Below are 18,938 nucleotides of genomic sequence, written 5' to 3'. Positions count from 1 at the left end.
GCAAGACCTCAGACTGGACCCCTTTTAAGCTGCTGCCACCCAGAGACTGAAATCCCTTTCTCTCTGTTACTGTTTTCTTTGCATAGAAACGGCGGTCTATTGCTCCTTGTCTTTGTGTTTCTAACATCACGAAGAATTCTCCCTTCACTCTGTTTACTTCAAAATACACAGACTACTATGGAGAGCTCTGAAAAATCTTAGGTGCTCGTGGGTGGAGAGGGGGCGTAATAAGTAATCTTGGCAGCACAGAAAGTTGGTCACTGTATTTTTCAGTCAGGATTTTGCCAGGAACAAACATTAATTAAAAAAAGAGCTTTTCTGACAAGTTTATAAATCGAATCTTCACCACTTTTGTTTCAGATGTCATTTGGAAATTTCTAGTTCGTGTACAAAGAAGGGCTTATTTGCACAGCATCAGTATCCACATGACCACCAGACTTTAATAGGCCATATAACTGTTTTCTTTTATGACCGTTCTCGTTGAAAACAGTATGTTCAAAGAACAAACAGGGATTACCTTGGACTGGGAAATACATTTTAGAGTAAATGTAATTTCAGCCCATATTACTGTCACTGGCAATAGATTGTTCTAGTGGAGAAGGTTGGACACGTACCCTATATTTGGTTAGATCTCTTTTAGGGCTATGGTTATGGATTCCCCTCATGAAACTTTGATAACAGTAACTCATTTATATCTGTTGTTTGAGATGTTTTCGGTTTAGTATTAGGTTAGGGAAAGTTTTTGTGGTTTGTTGTAGATGTACTTATGGATAGCCTGTTTCTTTACTGGATTTTAGGCTTTATAGTTTGCATGTTCTCCCTGTGTCTCTATGGGTTCTCTCTGGTTACTCCAGCTTCCTTTCAAAGTCCAAAGACTTTCATGATTCTGGTGATTCTGAATTGGCCATAGGTGTGAATTTAATTATGAATCTGTCTCTCTGTAGCCTTGTGATGCACAGGTGACCTGTTCAGGGTGTACCTTGCCTCTTGCCCTTTTACAGCTGGACAACTGCAACTTCACATCCAAGACAGCTTTTTATTTTAATGGAATAAATCCTCATTAACAAATTATCTAGTATAACAGATCGCATAAAGAAGGAAAGATATGGGTAAAAAGACACTCAACATCTCATGAAAGCGCTGGTCAGTCAGTATGATGTCAGTTATGTGAATAAAGCTTATCATAGTTTCTGCCTCACTAATAGCATCACTCACAGTCCATGATGGCTCTTATCTGTCTGAGCCGTCAGAAGCAAGGTCTGAACACATCCTTATCTGTCCTCCCCTCGACCACATTGGCTCCTGCAGACAGACCGGCGGGGGTTTGCGTGCGTTTGTTTAAAGCAGATTCCATTTTGCTCCCGTATGAAGTGCTCTTCAGTCCAGACACTGGGTCTGATGAGTCACCAGAGGTGTTATCACAAGCAGAAATGATTAACCTATTATCACAAAATTCCTTTGCAGTGTGTGCCACATTGTCTGCTATTTCTGCTATTCTGACTTTATTTTTATATCATAAGACGCCCAAAAATGTGGATTTTAGCAATCTCAGGATCTGATGAGTTTACTGTTTTTGACGGTGAGTTAGATATTGTAGTTTAAGCACACTTTGATGGGTAGCAGTCAGCCTGTGAGCTGTGAAATAGTGCAATTTTGTCAAAGCAGCTGGCATGTCAGGTGTCCTTTAGTGTCAGTGGTGAGATGCACCTGGTCATGCCAATGGAGAGATGAGACATATACTGGTTCTTGGAGTCAATGGAAACCCTTAAGTGCTGATTTTCAAAGTGTAGGAATAATGTTTACCCCTTTTCATGAACCTAGTCAAGAAGCTCTGATGCCTAAAACTGACTAAATAGCGAGTGAAAACAGAAGCAAAGTTCACAAAAAATCTCTAAATTGAGAAATGTGCTAAATGTTGTTATTTTTTGGATTTAATTTCTAGTTGATGCCCTAGACAGTGAATGCACTGGCAGATCAGGGGTGGACTGAAAGTAAAAAAAAAAAACAAAACAAAACCTTTGTATCAAGAAGGCAGCTCCAAATATGAGGACTTTTATGGTAAGCAACAATTATGATTCACTCATGAATACAAACCCTTACCCTAACCCCCAATCCTAACCCCCTAACCCTAAATTAACCTTATAGTGTATTCAATATGACCTGAAACTACTGACCCAAGTTCATAACTGTTTTCCCATACCCAGATTTCTATATAACCAGAAGTCTTTTGGAAACTATAGGAGTCACCAGGGTTTAAAGTAGGGTGAAAGAATCTGGAACAACATTCAGCTAATGAGTGATTCAATGTGATGAAGTGCCTCTGTGCCTTGAAAATATAGGATGGGTAGGTGTGATATCATTATATTTCATGCAAACGGCTGAGCTTTTCTTCAAAGGGGGTTTTAGCTCACCCTTGAGGAGACGGTAAAACGTTTAAACGTATGAGAGGCTTAAAGTTGATGCTTTTAAGCGTCTGATCGGGTTTCCTTCTGGGCGCATCCAGGCATGTTCAAAGGGTAGAACCCAGGAAAGACCTACAAGAGGCTGGGGAGACAAAACTCCTAACATGGCCCACGATGACCTGCTGCAGGAAGAGCTGAAAGGGTGTGTCTATGGAGGACAAAGCAGTGATTTGGAAGTCAAAATAAAAGATGGATTTCTTCCCCCCCTTCTCACCGTCTCTTCTCCCCTTTGGTTTTCTTTCTCTCCCTCTCTTTCTTTCATTCTTTCTCCCTGTCCTATCCCCCAGTCATGTCTGTCCCGTTTGTAGGAACTGAAAATAAAATAAATTCATAATTATAATAAAGGTCAATCAAATGGACCAATATGGCAAGGCCATGATGATCCACTTGGTAAAGTAAATCCACTTGGCATCTTTCTTGGCCTTAAGACAACAATTCTGATGGCTAAAGATCCAAACGGGACACAAAAAAAAGAAGAAACTAAATTTCATTCAAAATGACAAGAAAAAATTATTTTCCGTGCCAATATTTGTTTGGAAGGAGAACCAGACTTCTAATAATCCAGGTGCTGCTGTGGATTAGGGGATTCTGCTTTTGGTGGGCTGAACCTGACAAAGAGAACGCACTGAAGTGATGCCAACAAATAATGTAAGCTCTGCTCTAAGCTATCTGAATATTTGCTTTGACCCTGACAGAAGTTCTTGTCTTTGCTTAAAGAAAGCTTTGAATGCTGCAGATGTTACAGTGTCTTCCCCCAGCAAGTCAAGGCCACACAAAAAGTGCTCCCAAGTGCTGAGAAAGTGAGAGAAACCACACCAGTGAAGGGGAGCAGGAGAAAAGTTGGTGTGTGTCTCTGGTGGAGGGGGGGTGGTTTAACTGGAGTGTGTTAATTTGGATCTGGAGTTGAGATGTCTGAGGGGAGGGCTGGATTAGAAAGCGGTGGTCCATAGAGGAGACGCTGGGAGTCAGATTTCAGCTTTACGAGGGCCCCTTGAGTCCCGATTCACTGAAGCTGCCTTTGTTTGACTGAGAACCAGAGAGCGAGCGAGAGAGAATCAGGGGGCAAGAGAGAGGAGGAGGAAAGAGCAGTTTTTAGTCTGGAGTGAATGAGAGCGAGGCAGAGTGAGCTCCATCTCTCTCTCTCTCTCTCTCTCACTGTCTCTATCAGCACCACATAGAAACGGGGCAACTTTAGCATGGACATAAACTCACCAACACTAAAGATGACTCCACGGTAAATGAAACCCACTGTGTTTTCTGTAAAGAAGTTGAATTGATGAACTTTTAGCAAGTTTTCTTATTCCTAAATTGTGTTTTTTGTGCAGCATTCTTCCCTGGCTCTTTGGATTATTTCTCCTTGCCCTCCGGTTCTGCTGCCATTGCTCGTCTGCCTATCAGCTGCTGGACGGTATGTGGCTGTTGACTGTTTTTTTTTTTTTTTTTTTTTTCCTTGTTGTTTGTTTGGTTTTTTTTTGGTTTTTTTTCCTACTGTTGGCAAACTTTCTGCTGGTTCAGAGGTTTTTCAGCTGTTGAATATGAATGATGGAGCAGTTGCTCTCTAGTCCTGAAAGGGACTTTTCTGTTACTTAAAAAAAAGTGTGTGTAAATATTATTCTGTTGATAATGTGGTTAGCTGAGTAGTTTAGGACATTTTAGATTTAATTAATGTTCAAGTAATAGAAATGTTGATGTTTCAGCTTTCAATGTTGTATATTTGACCACATTTAAAAAGACAGCGTAAGATTTCTTTTAAGTCTCTGGCTGTTGTTTCTCCCTTTCACTACAACTCTTCTAGGCTCTTTACTCACATGTTGGTGATAATTAAAGTGCAAAGACCCTGGAGATGTCTTGAGAGTTTAAGCCTGTTTTTTGAAGTGGTGTTCAAAATGTGGCCCCAGTTTGACATCCTAGGGGATGTTTTATATTGGTGTTATAAGACCAGGTTTACTTGAGCAGGAGATACATGAAGGAGCCTTAAATGTCTAATGAAGAAACATATACTGCCCTACACTGAGGAGAACTAGGCTACCATTGGTGGGACATAATTGTCACCACTCTCTAAAGTTTGTTCTCTACTTGGGTATATTTTAGGCCAGTTCAACCCACCTGCAGACCTATTCATAAAAGCCCAATTGAAGTCAATGTGATCACAGACCAGCTGATCATCAGAAGATCTGGTGCCTAAGTTCAGTTGGGATGGTTCTTGAGTCACCTTACACAACACTGATTATAATGCAGATTTAGGGAGGATGAGGTGGAGGTGCGATGGATGGATGTGGACACATACTGGCATTCCCAAACTCTTTGGCAAACCAGTGCTTTTAAATTTATAGCATTGATGCAAGCCAGGGAGACTCCTTTAGGCTTCTGTTCCATATTATTTCTTGAGTTATTTCTTGGCTGACTTGTTTCTCTGATCCCGTGTGCAGTGCTTTGCTGTTTCTGGAGACTGTTTTCACAGCTTAAACCTAGATTTTCTTTGTAGTGATTAATACATCACTCAGGACACTTTAACATGTTTCCAATTAGTGCTGGAAGACTTGCAGATTTTCTTTTCCATTGCAACTGGATACCAGTAAAACCTCACAATGTACGTATTGACAGAAAAGCTCTGCACTCAGTAGCACTGCATAATTAAGCGAGTGAAGATGATGCAATGCTGAGCATTGGAAGGTGCATGTCATAGATGACAGTCATTGCCAATTATCTCTGAGAGCCTCACTTTATTAGTTTTCATGCTACGCTTCAGACAGACAGGCCAATATACCATCACTGCTTTCGTCAGTGTGCTGGAATCCAGATTAGCATTTTGCAGTTATCTGTAAGGATAGCTTGACCTGTGTAAACCACAAAGACCCCCATGTCACAAGAGCAGCATTGTCCAGGCTTAGCTAAATGATTACAGGGTCTCGTTACCTAATGTGGCCCTTATGGAGCTTAGTGGTCTTGCTTATATTAGGAATTAAACACAACCTATGCTCCTGCTGGCTTAAAACAATGTGTGACCACTTTTAATAAGCATGTCCTCTTAAGAGATAAATGGAATATAATCGCGTGGGAATGAAAACAAGCTCTAAATGTGCTCTGCATCCAAGCTGAACTGGTGTTGATGTGTGTGAGGAGGTGGGTGGTGCTAAAACAAATTTTCAAAAATGTGATTTCATTGTCCAGTTTCCTTTACTGTAGATCCTGCAGATGTTGGGTGAGCCAGAGGCTCCATTCTCAGGCTGTTTGTGTTCTTGCCATATTTATAATCCTCTGCCATGATTCACTTTTTCAAGACAGGGGGAAAAAAGCAGAGTGTGCTTGCGCACGCTGGCTCACTTGCCCGAGAGAGCACCAGGGACACATATTTCCAAGCTGCATGTTGTAAATATCCTTAAACAGAGCTGTCGCTGTGGCAACATTCACGTTTCTGTGCATGATTTCAAAAAGGAGAAAATGATATAATCCTTTCTCTTAGTGTGAAATAGTGCAAACTGCTTTTCTTAGCTATGTCTGTTACTAATGTGTGAGAATGGTTTTCAGCTGGAAGCATCAGAACTAAAAGCTGGAAACACAAAGAGAAATTCCATGACTGGAACATTACAACATCTGTCAGTGAATGAATAAATAAGTTATGTATTAAAGTTACATGAGTCATTTGAACTAACCAAGTGGCTAAAAAGTTAAGCCAACATAGCAGTGCCAAAAACTGCAGTTCTTTGAATGGCTAATTTAAGCTAGCCCCAAAAGTGAGTCAGTTTTCAGACTCCCATGTTATCATGTCCAGGTCTGCAGCAAAAGTTTATATATAAAACAGCTTTAGTATACAATATATTGCTAATTACCATCCGTCATAACATTTGTGAGAGAGATGAATGTACAATAGTCACTTTTTTAAAGCCTTTTAAAGATTTTGTTATCTTTCAAGGTTTTCTTGTAGTGCAATAATTTCACAAAATGATTGCTGTGCAGGTAATTGTGGTTAAAGACGCTTGATACAGTATGTGCCTGTGTGATGAATCTTCGTAACGCAACGTCCTGACATGAGCTGATAACTTGGAGCGGTCACTTCAAGGATCCAAAAATCCAATATATGGAAGGCTACACATGCTCAGGGTTTTAAAAATGGGACATTGTGTTGAATGTGTAGACGTATAGATTTTCTATTAAATTTGAAGTTAAATATGTTGAGAACACCATTTTGAAAATCCCATTAATAAGTAAAGAAACTCTTTACTTATTAAAGTAAAGAGTTTAATAAGTAAACTCTTTAAAATAAATTGTAAAAAATAAATGGTTTTACAATTTATTTTACAAAAATAAATTGTAAAACCACTTTGGTCCAAGATGAAAAGGATCCAAATATCGGCCCTATTGTTTTCATATCCAAAATAATAATAAATGAATACCTGCCAGGGTACTCCCTGTTTTCAGTCTTCACTAATGAGTGCATATGCATATATAGAGTAGCAACTCTGTATGTGCACTTGCACATGCATGGGTTTATATACGTCAAAATGAGTACACGCATGCAAAGCTCTCCAGCTGGTGTCCACATGGTAATTATTGTCCAATGATAATGGTTTTAATTATCTGAAGCAAAATAAACGTCCAGGACAGTGAACAATGAAGGATGATAAGACAGTGTGGCTGATGATGTGAGTATAAGAGAATGTGGTGATTACACTGAACTTGGTGCTGAGGGTAATTATAGTGATCAGGGTGATTATGATGAAGACAATGGTGGCGATGATTATCACAAGATTATTGTCATGATGCAAGTCCTTAGAGAGGTTAAAGGGTGTTGTTAGAAGTATATTACCGATATAGGAAAAAATAGGGTGGGGGATGACTGTGGTTTGCACTAGAGATGGACCGATCCGATATTACGTATCGGTATCGGTCCGATACTGACCTAAATTACTGGATCGGATATCGGAGAAAAATAAAAAATGTAATCCGATCCATTAAATATCACGAAAGCACCTCACAAAACTTGCAACACACCGTAACTCACCTCAGAACGTTAGCAGTGGGAGCAGTATGCGTCACGTGATAGAGCGGCTGTGGCATGCGGGACCTGTCGGTGGTCTGGATAGCATGTGGAGCTTCGCTAGCAACCTGGCATTTCATCTCCGACAAAGTTATCCCGAGAGAAGTAAAGCAAGTGTGTAAGTCCATCTCTGAATGTTTGTAAAGCATTCCTGCGTTAAGCTTAACAAGTGACTGCCTCTCGCTCTCCGGCTGCTACTTCAATCGTGAAACTGCTTAAATGATCAGCTGATCGGCTTTTCTGTCGTGAGTCTCTCTTGTTTGTTTTTGGCCCACTTTGCACCAGAAAGAGGAAACCAGCGGCTGAACAACAGCAGAACGTTTAAGCTTGATAAGCTGTTGTTAGAATTTATTTAATATTTCTTTCTACACCGGATCTAGCAAAGTTTAGCCAGGGGGGCCGATAGGGCATGAACAGGGAAAAGGGGGCACAAAGACATACTTTTCTTTCTTATTCTCATTTAAAATGTCTAGCTTTTAATAAATAATTATCTGACACACAAAGTTTTAATTTGATGTAAAATGAATAGAAGTCAATTACTGTATATAGTGACTATTAAGTCTAATATATACCCTAGTAAGCTATAGTACATTTTACTTTGGGAAGGTACCATCTGTGCAGTCTGCAATTTTGTTGAAGAAAGATGTTGAATCTATTTAATATTTCTTGAAAAATAATTGATTTCTGTGCATTTTTTTTCACACTGCATCAAATTAAGGTTGATTACGTCGATTAAGCATCATGAGGTGGCGCGTGAGGGGTGGTTCCTTATTTTTTATTTATTTATTTTTGTTGTTGCTGGGAGTTGGAACCCTATTAGTTAGGTTGCTTAATATTTATGCTAAGTACTCTTTAAAATACCAGAATAGGGAGGATGGTGTAGGTTTAAGTTTATTAGATTGATCAGTATTGCTGAACTATGAAATATTTTTTTTGTATACAGGTATAACAGAATAGCTTTAGTGTAGTTGTTGTTTTAAACTTGAGTATGAACTTATACAAAATGCAGCAAGATATTTTAAAAAACAGTTTTGTTGATTAAAAAACATTATATCGGATTCATATCGGTATCGGCAGATATCCAAATTTATGATATCGGTATCGGACATAAAAAAGTGGTATCGTGCCATCTCTAGTTTGCACACATGACCCACATTTGACTTTTGTATGAAGCTGTTTTGAATGAGAAAATGTTGAGCCAGAAGAAAACCTCAAGTTTAAATATATAAACGTGTTGCAAAATAAAACAGAATTTAAAAGAGATTGATTCTCACACCAAAGCAAAGCATTTTTTCTCCTGGTAAACACAGGCCTGTTTTCTGTTTATCTCATATTTGCTCTGTGAAGGTCATCAGGGTAATGAGGTTAGACTTGCATCAGAGTAACAAACAGGGTGCAATAAAACAAGCAACTTTTACTGACCTCAAGATTATCACTGGCAAAAGAACCAAACGATAGATTCAATTTAGGTCACTCAAGTATAAAAGAGTTGATTTAACTCACTGAAATGTCAACCTTTCTCCAAAAACTACTTTGGTGTTAAACCACCAAAGATTGGTTTTGTAGCTGGAGGCTTAGCTGCACAGTGCTGGATATATTTCCTGGGGAGGTATCATGATTTGTCAGTGTCGGATGAAGACTTCAAGTGTGATGAAAACAATGGAAATGGAAATAAATCTTTGTGGAAGTACCAGGCTTCTGTAGCTCCTAATTTTAGCTGGAAGCCGCTGGATTATTGCTGCATTAACCAATAAAAAGAGGAAGATCTCAGTGTAACTCTTATTAATCCAAAAGCCTTGGTTTCATAGTAGCTGATGAAATTCACTCTATTATATGACAATAAAACCTGTAGATCCAGTCTTAATCATAGTTTTAATAATACATGCATGCTGACACTGACTATAAGGAAGCATTATGTAATAGCAATATGTAATATTTCCACATCCATTTGGTCTTGATTCTGACTTGATGAGATCCTGGTTTGGCTCCAGTTTTGATGTGGGTCATCTAGATTGTGGGCTTGAACAGAGGTAACATGTCAGCTTTTGATTATTAAGACTGTTATTAAAACTACTTCATAGGGAGATTCTCAGCCCTGTCCAACTGTGATTTCATAGCTAAGCAAAAAACCCCTACATACAACATTTGAGGCTTTAAAAGTCTGTAACATTTTCCGATTAAAATAATAAATGTCCAGTTTCCATCCACAAGATGACATAGCAGACAAGTGAGTCAACTCATAAAATACTGAGCTTGTATTTCTTGGGAAACATCACAACAGCGAGGTCCGAGCACAAAAGCTGTCACCAAAAAGGAAACAATCAGGTGATATCACTCTGACTACCACCGAATGTTAAGAGAGGCCAGCTGTTTCTTTGACCACATCCACGTGTTTATAAACCGTGACAAATTTGCCAATGGGCCGTACGAGGTTACACAGTATAAATAATGCTGCCTTTGCTTTTTTATGCTGCAATGACACGTGTTTTCCTCTGAGATGTTCAACTCACATGAAAATTAATTAACTGTTGGAAGCACTGCCATAACAAATCAAACGTTTGCTTTAGCTTGCTAATGCACTTAGTCTTGTATACCTTTTGGTTTTGGCTCAGGAAAAGTTTAGCAAATCACATCAGAATTCTAGTTTGTTTCAGTTCAAGACTGCCTTTTATAATCTAAAAGGCAAACATTACATTATTTCCAGTACTACATAGCAAAAAGATGCGCATGCACAGAATTCACACCATGGTTGTGCAGGTTATGAAAAAGACCAAATATGCTCACTAGTTTTTCTTTGAACTTCATGGGAAGGTGACCAAATAAACAGAAGAAAATCTTGCACATGTCTACCTTCAAGACTTTGTGACAAAACACCTATCTAACCACAAACTGCACGTTAAAAATGGCTGTACAAAATCCAAAAATTTCTGTACTTTTCACACTTTAAATCTGCACTTCTAGAAGTTGTTTCTGCAAACTATTACATGTATCGACCTGTCATTTTGTCTTCTGTTACTTATCCGAGTGTGAATCACATCAGTCCAAGCAGTGATACCCAAACATCCCTTTCTCCAGCCACTGCCTCCAGCCTTTCCAGGGGGTCTTCGAGGTATTTCTAGGTCAGCCTAGAGATGTAATTTCTTCACTCTGGGGTCTCCTCCCAGCAGGATATGCCTGAAATGTCTCACCTAGTCGACGCTGAGGAGTTATCCTAAACATTTAGACACTGGAAAATGACCTATTCACCCTCTTTTATAGTCATTTAGGCATAAGACTATGTGGCCTCATGTGTCCCTTCTTGAGATAAGAGTTGAACCATTCTTGTGGCTGTTTACACTTTCATATGTCAGCAAGCTCAAACCGATTCAAGATGTACTGTGGCTTGTTTTTGTTGCAGTGTCTGCAGCCCAGGTTATTACTGTTTACTTCCAACTTCCATATTTGGTCCACTGTACCAACTGCTGTCTTCATCTGGATTGTATTTCATTCATCACTTGTGACTGATTGTCATGTGGTCTTGATCTTGTCTTTTTTGATTTCTTTTTCTAATATTCTCATTAAAATCTTTCAAAATGAACACGAGACCATGAAAACGCAGCTACAAAGACACTGGCTGTGTGCTGCTGACAATAACACTTTGAGGAAAGCTGCTATACAGCCTGTATTGGGGCCTCTGCAAGTGATCCAAAAGAAACCCTTAACTAAAAACACATGCATTATCCTGGAGGGTAAACAGGAATAGCTAAATTTGTCCTGGACAAAACAAGCCACTATTTTAAGTGGCAGTCTGTGTGGGATGAGATGAATGACTTCATGGCATGAAACCTGACAACAAACACAGGATGTGTTAAGTATAGCAAGTTTCTGTGTGGGAAGATAAAGGTGTGATCGCTAATGTCACCTTGACCTCCCTTCTTGGTTTTTAAGTCTTTTTTTTGGAAATTGATGGAGCATGTTGGCAAGTTCAAATTCCTAAGATAACTGATCTTTACTAAACCTCTCATTAATTCTTATCTGAACATCCATTGTCGCTCCTTTAAATCAAAGCTTTGGCCATCAAAGGGTTTTTTTCATCCTCAATACTGGAGCTGCAAACACTTTGTTGGATGTTGTCAACTGTTTTCTTTTCCTTGGTCTTTAATCCAGCACTGGATGAAGAGGATCAAACAGCTCTGCGCTTTGACTCCTTTACCGACTGTCGCTGCTGTTTGTGTCTGGAAAATATCAATACTCTTATTCAATATAAAATAGATTGTTTTTCTTAATGACATTTAAGAGAGAGAGAGAGAGAGAAAAAGAAAAACACAGATTGAAGACGTCCGTACTTTGTTATGACATTTTGTTCAGCTTTTCCCTTAATGATGAATTCTATTATTCCCAGGAGTTTGTCTTTATAGTGCTACTAGCAGATCAAAGTCCTTCCTTTTTCCGTGCGAAATCTCTGCAAAGTCTAATGTGCATGAAAATCACAGATACAGACAGTCCTTGTGGTCACACAATTAATCCCATGACAATTTTTTTGCCCAAAATTATTCTGACATGTGGTTTTGTTTGGGAAATTCCTTAAAATTTGGCTGATTTTTTATTTTTTTTTAATTTTTGCATCACTTGGTATGAATTCTGTTTCTGTTGGGTCAAAATGTCCCACCCCTGCTATAGATTCCCATAAACCCTTTCTTTTGGCAGCATATCTCAGAGACTTGCATTAATAGACTTCTATGTAGTACACTACTAGTGTACTGTGTAAATGTTGACAATATAGTGCTGCCTGAGATCACACAAGTTGTGCACAAAGTCACATTATGACTGAAGCCTTTAACCATGATTGCCATGCTGTTTAACTTATTTTAGAAATGTTTACAACTATGTATGCTACAGATACTGCAGCTTACTGTAGTGTTACTGTAGTATTACTTTAGCACAGATTTATCTAGGATGTTGAAGATAAAATGCATATTAACCAAAAAACAGCAAAACAACGTTGATAGCTAGCTAGAAGTGGTATCGCCATGAACATTAGCTATGTATCTTCCCTACTAGCTGAAATTTAGTTGTTGGTCTCTATCCTTTTGCTGCTTTTGGACTGTTGTGTCTTTAATATTCAGGCACATGTAGCCATGAAGCCAACAAGGAGGTACAAAAACTGTACGTTTTTATGTTTTGCAGATATAAGACCATGTGACATGAACTTGTTAGCCATTCTGGATGTGTGACAATCACAGTGACCATGTACGATCAAGTGAGAAAGACACCAGTCACACAGGCCTAGAGACTGGTCCTTAACCAGTTGACAACCACCGGTCATGTGGGAAAAATGAGTATTCCCAGTCCGGTTGTGATTTGTTGCTAGAGGTTGATGGCAGTCCTGGGAAAATAATTTCCAAAGCCCCAGGCCTACAGACAGCCAATCACCGAGGGAAAATGTGTATTCCCCAACTGGATGACTGAGAACCTTCACAGACATGTATTTCCCAACCAGATTGTGATTGCTTTGGTTGCTACCACTACTAAGCTATGTGCACATGACATCACACAAGAAACCCCAATATGGTAATGAGACCAAAGATGTCACTGTGGCTGTGTCTAGTTTTTATACAGTCTAAGCTGTGAACACACATATGCAATCAAAGTAGGTACTGTAGGACCCAACAAAGAAGTGTGTTAAATGTACTTTTTTTTTTAACTGTGGCCAAATCTTAAGTGACATCCTGGTTGACCATTCATGGGTTGTGCATCACTTCTGCTGTAGATGCTACAACTGGATTTCTTTGATTGGAAGGTAACTGAAAAAATATTAAGAAAAATCTTCTTTTATGAAAACCCCTGTTATTGAAGTACCTTTGAGAAAGTACCTTTGCTGTCTGTCCTTGAAGAGCTGTTTAATGGCAAAAGCCAGAGAAAAAAACTTGCTCGGCAGTAAGTATTGGAACATCACAGTAGTTAAGTATGGTTATAGCTATAAACAGATGTTGCTGAACCACAATACATTATGTGTTTGTGTATGTTGCATAAAGTATGACTCAGAATCTAAACCTGTAAGTCTTGCTGTGTTCGTGTAGGCAATGGGATGATGAAAGGCTGTCGTCAGAAGGGCTTAGAGGTGAATCAAAACTCCAATTAATGTCAATGTAATGTGGTCTGAATCGCCATGTTTATTTTTCTGGGAGAGGCCAGCTTCCTGGCTTTTGCACTACAGAAGGCCAATGGGTGAAAACATGGAATTTCTAACAGTATGGAAATTGTCCGTCAGGCCGGAAAGATACAGTCGAAACAAGCAGGTGTCTGTTCAGCTGTGTGGGGACGAGCGAGAAGGCATGCCCTGTCATAGTGCAAAGGAGCATCTGAGTCTGTGATGAAGTCATAGAGTGAACAACTGCATTGTGTCTCAAAAACATGCTTGCATGTGAGGATTGGGGGTGTCATTAATGTACCACAGTGCTTTTTCTGTATGGATAGCAATGAGAAAATTACTGGGTTTTTGTTTAGTAGTGCATACTTGCCTGTATAAGGGGATGTTGTTGTATAGGTATGTAGCACATTGTTACCGTGTGTGCTGCAGGAGGAGGGCATTTGTAATGACAGAGGAGTCATCAGTGAGGATAGATTTATGAGGCATCCTTTCCTTTCCAGTTTTCCTTTCCTTCGCTCTAAAAAAAGACCACCTTTACCCTCGAGCTTGTTTCCTGCTTTAAACCAGGATGATGATGTTAGTGAAGATAAGAATGTGTTGCTCATTCATTCTGAGCCAATTTGTTCCATCAGCCAAGGGGACTGAAGGTGGCACTTTAACATCGACTCTTTAACTAATCATCCGCAATTGTTGAAAAGGTAGTACGTTTCCGTTCACTCCAAAGTGACCGACATTTATCTGCTGCTGGGACCGCCTTCACTCTTCTGCAAAGGCTTCACGCAGGATTTTGGCTGCAGGGATCCTCTCTCATTCTGACACAAAAGAACAAAAGTAAAGTTGGGCTTTGATGATGGGCGATAAAGCATGATGCTGTTGCAATTCATCCCAAAGGTGTGTGATTGAAGTAGGGCTCTGTGCAAGCTATTGAATTCTTTCACACCAAATCATGCATTATCTCTGTGTTATGCAGGACGGAGGTATGGTATACATATGGTGTCTACATATGTTTGGTTGTGTAATCCAATTTGTTTTGCTTTTTTTCAATTTTTTCTTATCTTTGCTCACACTTGGCAGACTTTAAGTAGGGTGTACTGAGTCACAGTTCAGCTGTTGTACTGGTATACTGTCCCAGCCTTGAACCTCCATGGTTCTTGCCTCCTGTCTAGCTGATAGATGGCTTGTGGTCATCAGCACAACAAAAAAAAAAACAGACTTCAAAGAACTTCTCATGTTTAAACTCGTCACCGCAGAAACCTGAACTTTGAATACTTTAACTTTTCTTGCCTTGTTCTTGTGTTTACCCCATGTAAACACCACCTGCTTGATTCCTAAAAGGAAGCCTGCATGATGCCTTTTTTTGATGAATTTCACTGAAATTAGAGCAGGATGGGTGTTTCTATTTGCCACCCCGAAGTGTAACATTGTGAGATCAGTATAAACACAGGCAATGGTGAGAAGTCGTAGAAGAAGTATTTCCCGGAGAGAATCTGTAGGGAGGATCTCGATTATTTCACAGTGGGTGGTGGGATTAGCGGCGGTGTCTGTGTACACTCAGCTGGTCTGCAGCTGGGATGTTTGTGAGCACGCTGTCGATTCACTTCCTGAAAATCGCAACACAAACCTAGCTGATGGTTTGGTTTCAATTTACCTTCATTGTCTCACCTCCACTGGCAAGTAAACATCAACAAACATCTGTCTCAGTTTCAGGCCCTCTCTTCTTGAGTCTTTCATGCCATTTCTCTCTATTTGCTTTCTTTAACATGCAATCATCAACAATAATAAAAGAAATGGTCTGTGTCAGTTTCTCACTTTGGTTTGTGGTTTGCTCTCTGCTGCTGTTCTTGGTCTTAAGCTCTTATTAGCACTCCTAGTGCCTATGTTGGTGCACGTGCTACACTATTTCTTTCATGCCTCGCTAAAACCATAAGTATCTTTCCATCATTTTCCATCAAAAATAAATGAATAAATAAATAAGTGACAGTAAATCTGTTTTGTTGCAGCATATGAGGTGGTTTAAGAGCAGGCAAGATACAATGAACAATGGATATGCAAGCTTAAGGATCATTTCCACATTTACAAAGAAAAAGTGTTTGACTGGAGCTTGGTTGTGGGTTTTAAGTGGGCTACTTTAGAGGGCAGTAAACATAACCCCAAGCCTATGTGCTCTTACAAATCAAGTCAAACATCTAGAATCTGATTTCTTCAGTTGTTCCAGCTTTGACTGAAGTCTTGGGCTTGTAATGAGTCACATTTGTTTTGTACGTCTCTGGCTGAAATGTATTGAACGATGGAATTTGTTTTTCTTGTATCCGGCATCATTTAAGCTCAAGGGGTGTCCACACTTATTGCGTTCTCTGCAATTTTTGTCAATCAAGTGTAATTATAAAACATCTGAAATGGTCAGAACATTTTCTGATACTCCCACGGGGCTTCTAAATGTCCATACAAAATGCTCGAGTGTTGATGAGGACGAGCACTTGGGTGTTCTCCATTTCTGTGTGCTCTGTCATCCTCGCCAGTGCTAGATTACCCATAATTCTGTAGCACAATGCTGCCCTCAGTTCTGAAACATTTAAGATGACCCCATTTTAGTCTGAGCAGAGAAGTGTTTGTTTGATTATTTCTCCACCAACTTATGTGTTTTAGATGTGTTTGTCCACTTTTGATAAAACTGCACTTCGTACTTGTATCACCACAGTTTGAAAATGAGAAATATCTTTTTTGCTGTCAAGCAAAGCAATCCAAAAGCTAACATGAATATGTTTGTTAACTAAAAGTAGTTCTATTTAGCCTTAAAGCTTTTTAGCTTTGCTATCACATTCTGATTATCCTCAGTGTTGGGTTAAGAGATAAAACACAAGGATACAGTCACATTTTCTTGTTATTTTAAACCAGTGGTTCTTAACCTTGTTGGAGGTACCGAACCCCACCAGTTTCATATGCGCAGTCACTGAACCCCTCTTTAGTGAAAAATAAAATATGATATTTTTCAAATTCAAGACATAGATATGTTTTTTACTGGTGCACAAAATGAGCCGTGCATGCGTGCCTGAGATCAACTCACCGAACCCCTAGGGTTCGATCGAACCCAGGTTCAGAACCACTGTTTTAAATATTTGTTGATTAAGTATGTAAAGGCAGTGGAACTCTATGCTGCTAAAGTTCCTAATTTTAGTAATTTAAGGTTGATTTTGATGTGAAAAACCAATCTTTAATAATTCTTTTGATTAAACCCTTTGCTAGTAGTATAGTAGCAAATAGGCTTGGACAGAAACTTCAAGTACTTCTCTAGGTGACTTTGGAGACGTTTGTTTTTCTTCTTCTTCAGGTCTTGGTTGAACAATGCTGTCATCACTCAATGCCTCAGGCAACATCAGACATCCCAGGCTGGTGCCCAGACCCCTAAAGCTTTCAACAGCTTCTTTTGACCAGAGCAGAAAGAAAAACATATCAATCTTCCAAAAAGGTTTCTAACTCAAGAGCAAGTTCAGCCCCAGAGAACAGTCTTGATGTTTTCACTGCACTTAATTGAAAATGTCTACCTTTTAACTATAATTGGCCAGGCTTTTAGATCAACAAGAAACCAGAGATGACAACTTAATTGGGGTCATGAGATTACTTATCAAATTTCGGGTCAGACAGAGCAGTTTTGTCAGTGCCATAAGCCGTCCATTGTGTCGCTCCCAAACATTTCAACAGCCTCTCATAGCAAAGTGTAGAGGAAAAACAGCAAAGCAGATCCGGCCGTTCCACATAAATTTAAGCAATCATTAGTTACTATGTTGTTCTTTGATTCTACAAAACAATGCCATTTCCTCGATGTTTCACCACCTTCTTTTGTATTTCATTCAATTTTAAGTCAGAACGGGCCACAACGCCCAAATGTGGGGTTTTTTAGGCACAGTCACCATTTTGCAGAATACGTGGTGGATAATTTTTAAAGAGCAGTAAACTCAGTTTATATCGATACTGGAGCTGCTTTCACCATATTTTCATGAAATAATAAGCAGTGTTTTTCTGTTTACTCAGCATGAATATTCACGGCATGAAGTAATCTTTCCACCCAAATGGACCTCCTTCTATTGTGACGTCTTTACCCATGAAAGCACAATGAAACTTGGGAATGTGGGGAAGTTACAGGCAATGGTTTTACTGGAAGGATCGTGGTTGTTAGCAGGATGTATTTGACAAGCAGAGCCTGAAATTAACTGCAACAGTGAAATGCTGGTAAATTGTGCCTGTGGTTTGTCAGGCAAACCTAGTGGTCTGTCTGGTCGGAAGTTACATAGTTTTTAACTAGATGATTCTATTATGTTGTAATTTTTAATCCGAATCAGCTGCACAGCTAGCATAAAGTTATTTTTCTGATTTCCTCTCATTCTGTAGAGATCGAGCAAATATGTCTTTCTCCAATGTTTCAAAGAGGAAGTAAAATCCTTCGCATTGTTCTGACTGAACTGTAATCAAAATCAAATTCTCCACTAACTTCTTTACTACTTTAGTTTTTAAATTTTCATTTATTGACCATTACAAATGTCAGTATCAATATGGCAAATTGCTGGCAAATTGGTTGATCCTGGCAAATTGCTAGTATGGCCCAATATTTCAGCCTTGCTGATGCGAGTCAGGCTTTACTAATGTTCATTCTTCTTGCTTTCCTCATTCCAAGGTCTAAAGTCTGGCAACTCATACTGAGCCCCTATCCTAATATATCAAGTCTTCTTTTGTGTACTTAAGGGTTACTTGACAATTCTATAGTTCATAGCAGGCAGAGAGAGATCACAGAACATTTTTTTAGGCTAGTCTTTCTCCTGGACCGTCATAGGGCATCAGAAATACATGATGGATTGTTTAGTCACAACTAAGTGATAAGAATGGATCTCAGTTGTTTCATACACCCTTTTATTATCACTGAGAGCTTTCTCATCAGATCAGGTCAAATCTGATCAGACTGGAAGAACTTAGATCATATTTACATCAAAGCATCTCATAAAAGCATCCCATAATAAGAGCTGCATAGTCATATAGCAGCAAATTCTTTGTGATTTCATATATTTCCAAACTATCCTGACAGGTATTTTGGATTTTCAACATTTGTTACCAATTTGGATGTAGCGTCAGTACAAGGCAGAGGGGCTGAAACCAATTTGCTTTACTAACCTATATTTATATACATTTCATGGAGTAAACTGCTCCATGAAAGACTGGAGCAGTTTGAAGGGCACTCAGAGTTGTCATCCTCTGCCAAGGCTAATGCCATATCCTGTTAGTTTTAAACAAAGCAATCTGGATCCACACCAAAATTAAA

The 18,938-nt window shown here is 39.2% G+C and overlaps 1 protein-coding gene across 2 annotated transcripts in view; it reads left to right on the top strand.

Moving 5' to 3' along the window:
* The first annotated feature begins 3,431 nt into the window (after positions 1–3,431).
* Positions 3,432–18,938, top strand: part of LOC147322256 (collagen alpha-1(XV) chain-like) — a 59,671-nt gene continuing 44,164 nt past the window's right edge. For both annotated transcript variants that reach the window (XM_086306738.1, XM_086306737.1), the window contains exons 1-2: positions 3,432–3,696; positions 3,788–3,870. In XM_086306738.1, coding sequence (XP_086162864.1) covers positions 3,659–3,696; positions 3,788–3,870 — 121 coding nt within the window. In that variant the 5' untranslated portion in view covers positions 3,432–3,658. The remainder of the gene's footprint in view (positions 3,697–3,787; positions 3,871–18,938) is intronic.

Source organism: Aulonocara sp. 'chitande type north' Nkhata Bay, linkage group LG9 (assembly GCF_057382095.1).
Source record: "Aulonocara sp. 'chitande type north' Nkhata Bay isolate Kocher_YH1m ecotype deep benthic linkage group LG9, A_spYH_male_GT1.1, whole genome shotgun sequence".
NCBI classification, from domain to species: Eukaryota; Metazoa; Chordata; class Actinopteri; order Cichliformes; family Cichlidae; genus Aulonocara; species Aulonocara sp. 'chitande type north' Nkhata Bay.
This window is presented reverse-complemented; position numbering and strand designations above follow the sequence as displayed.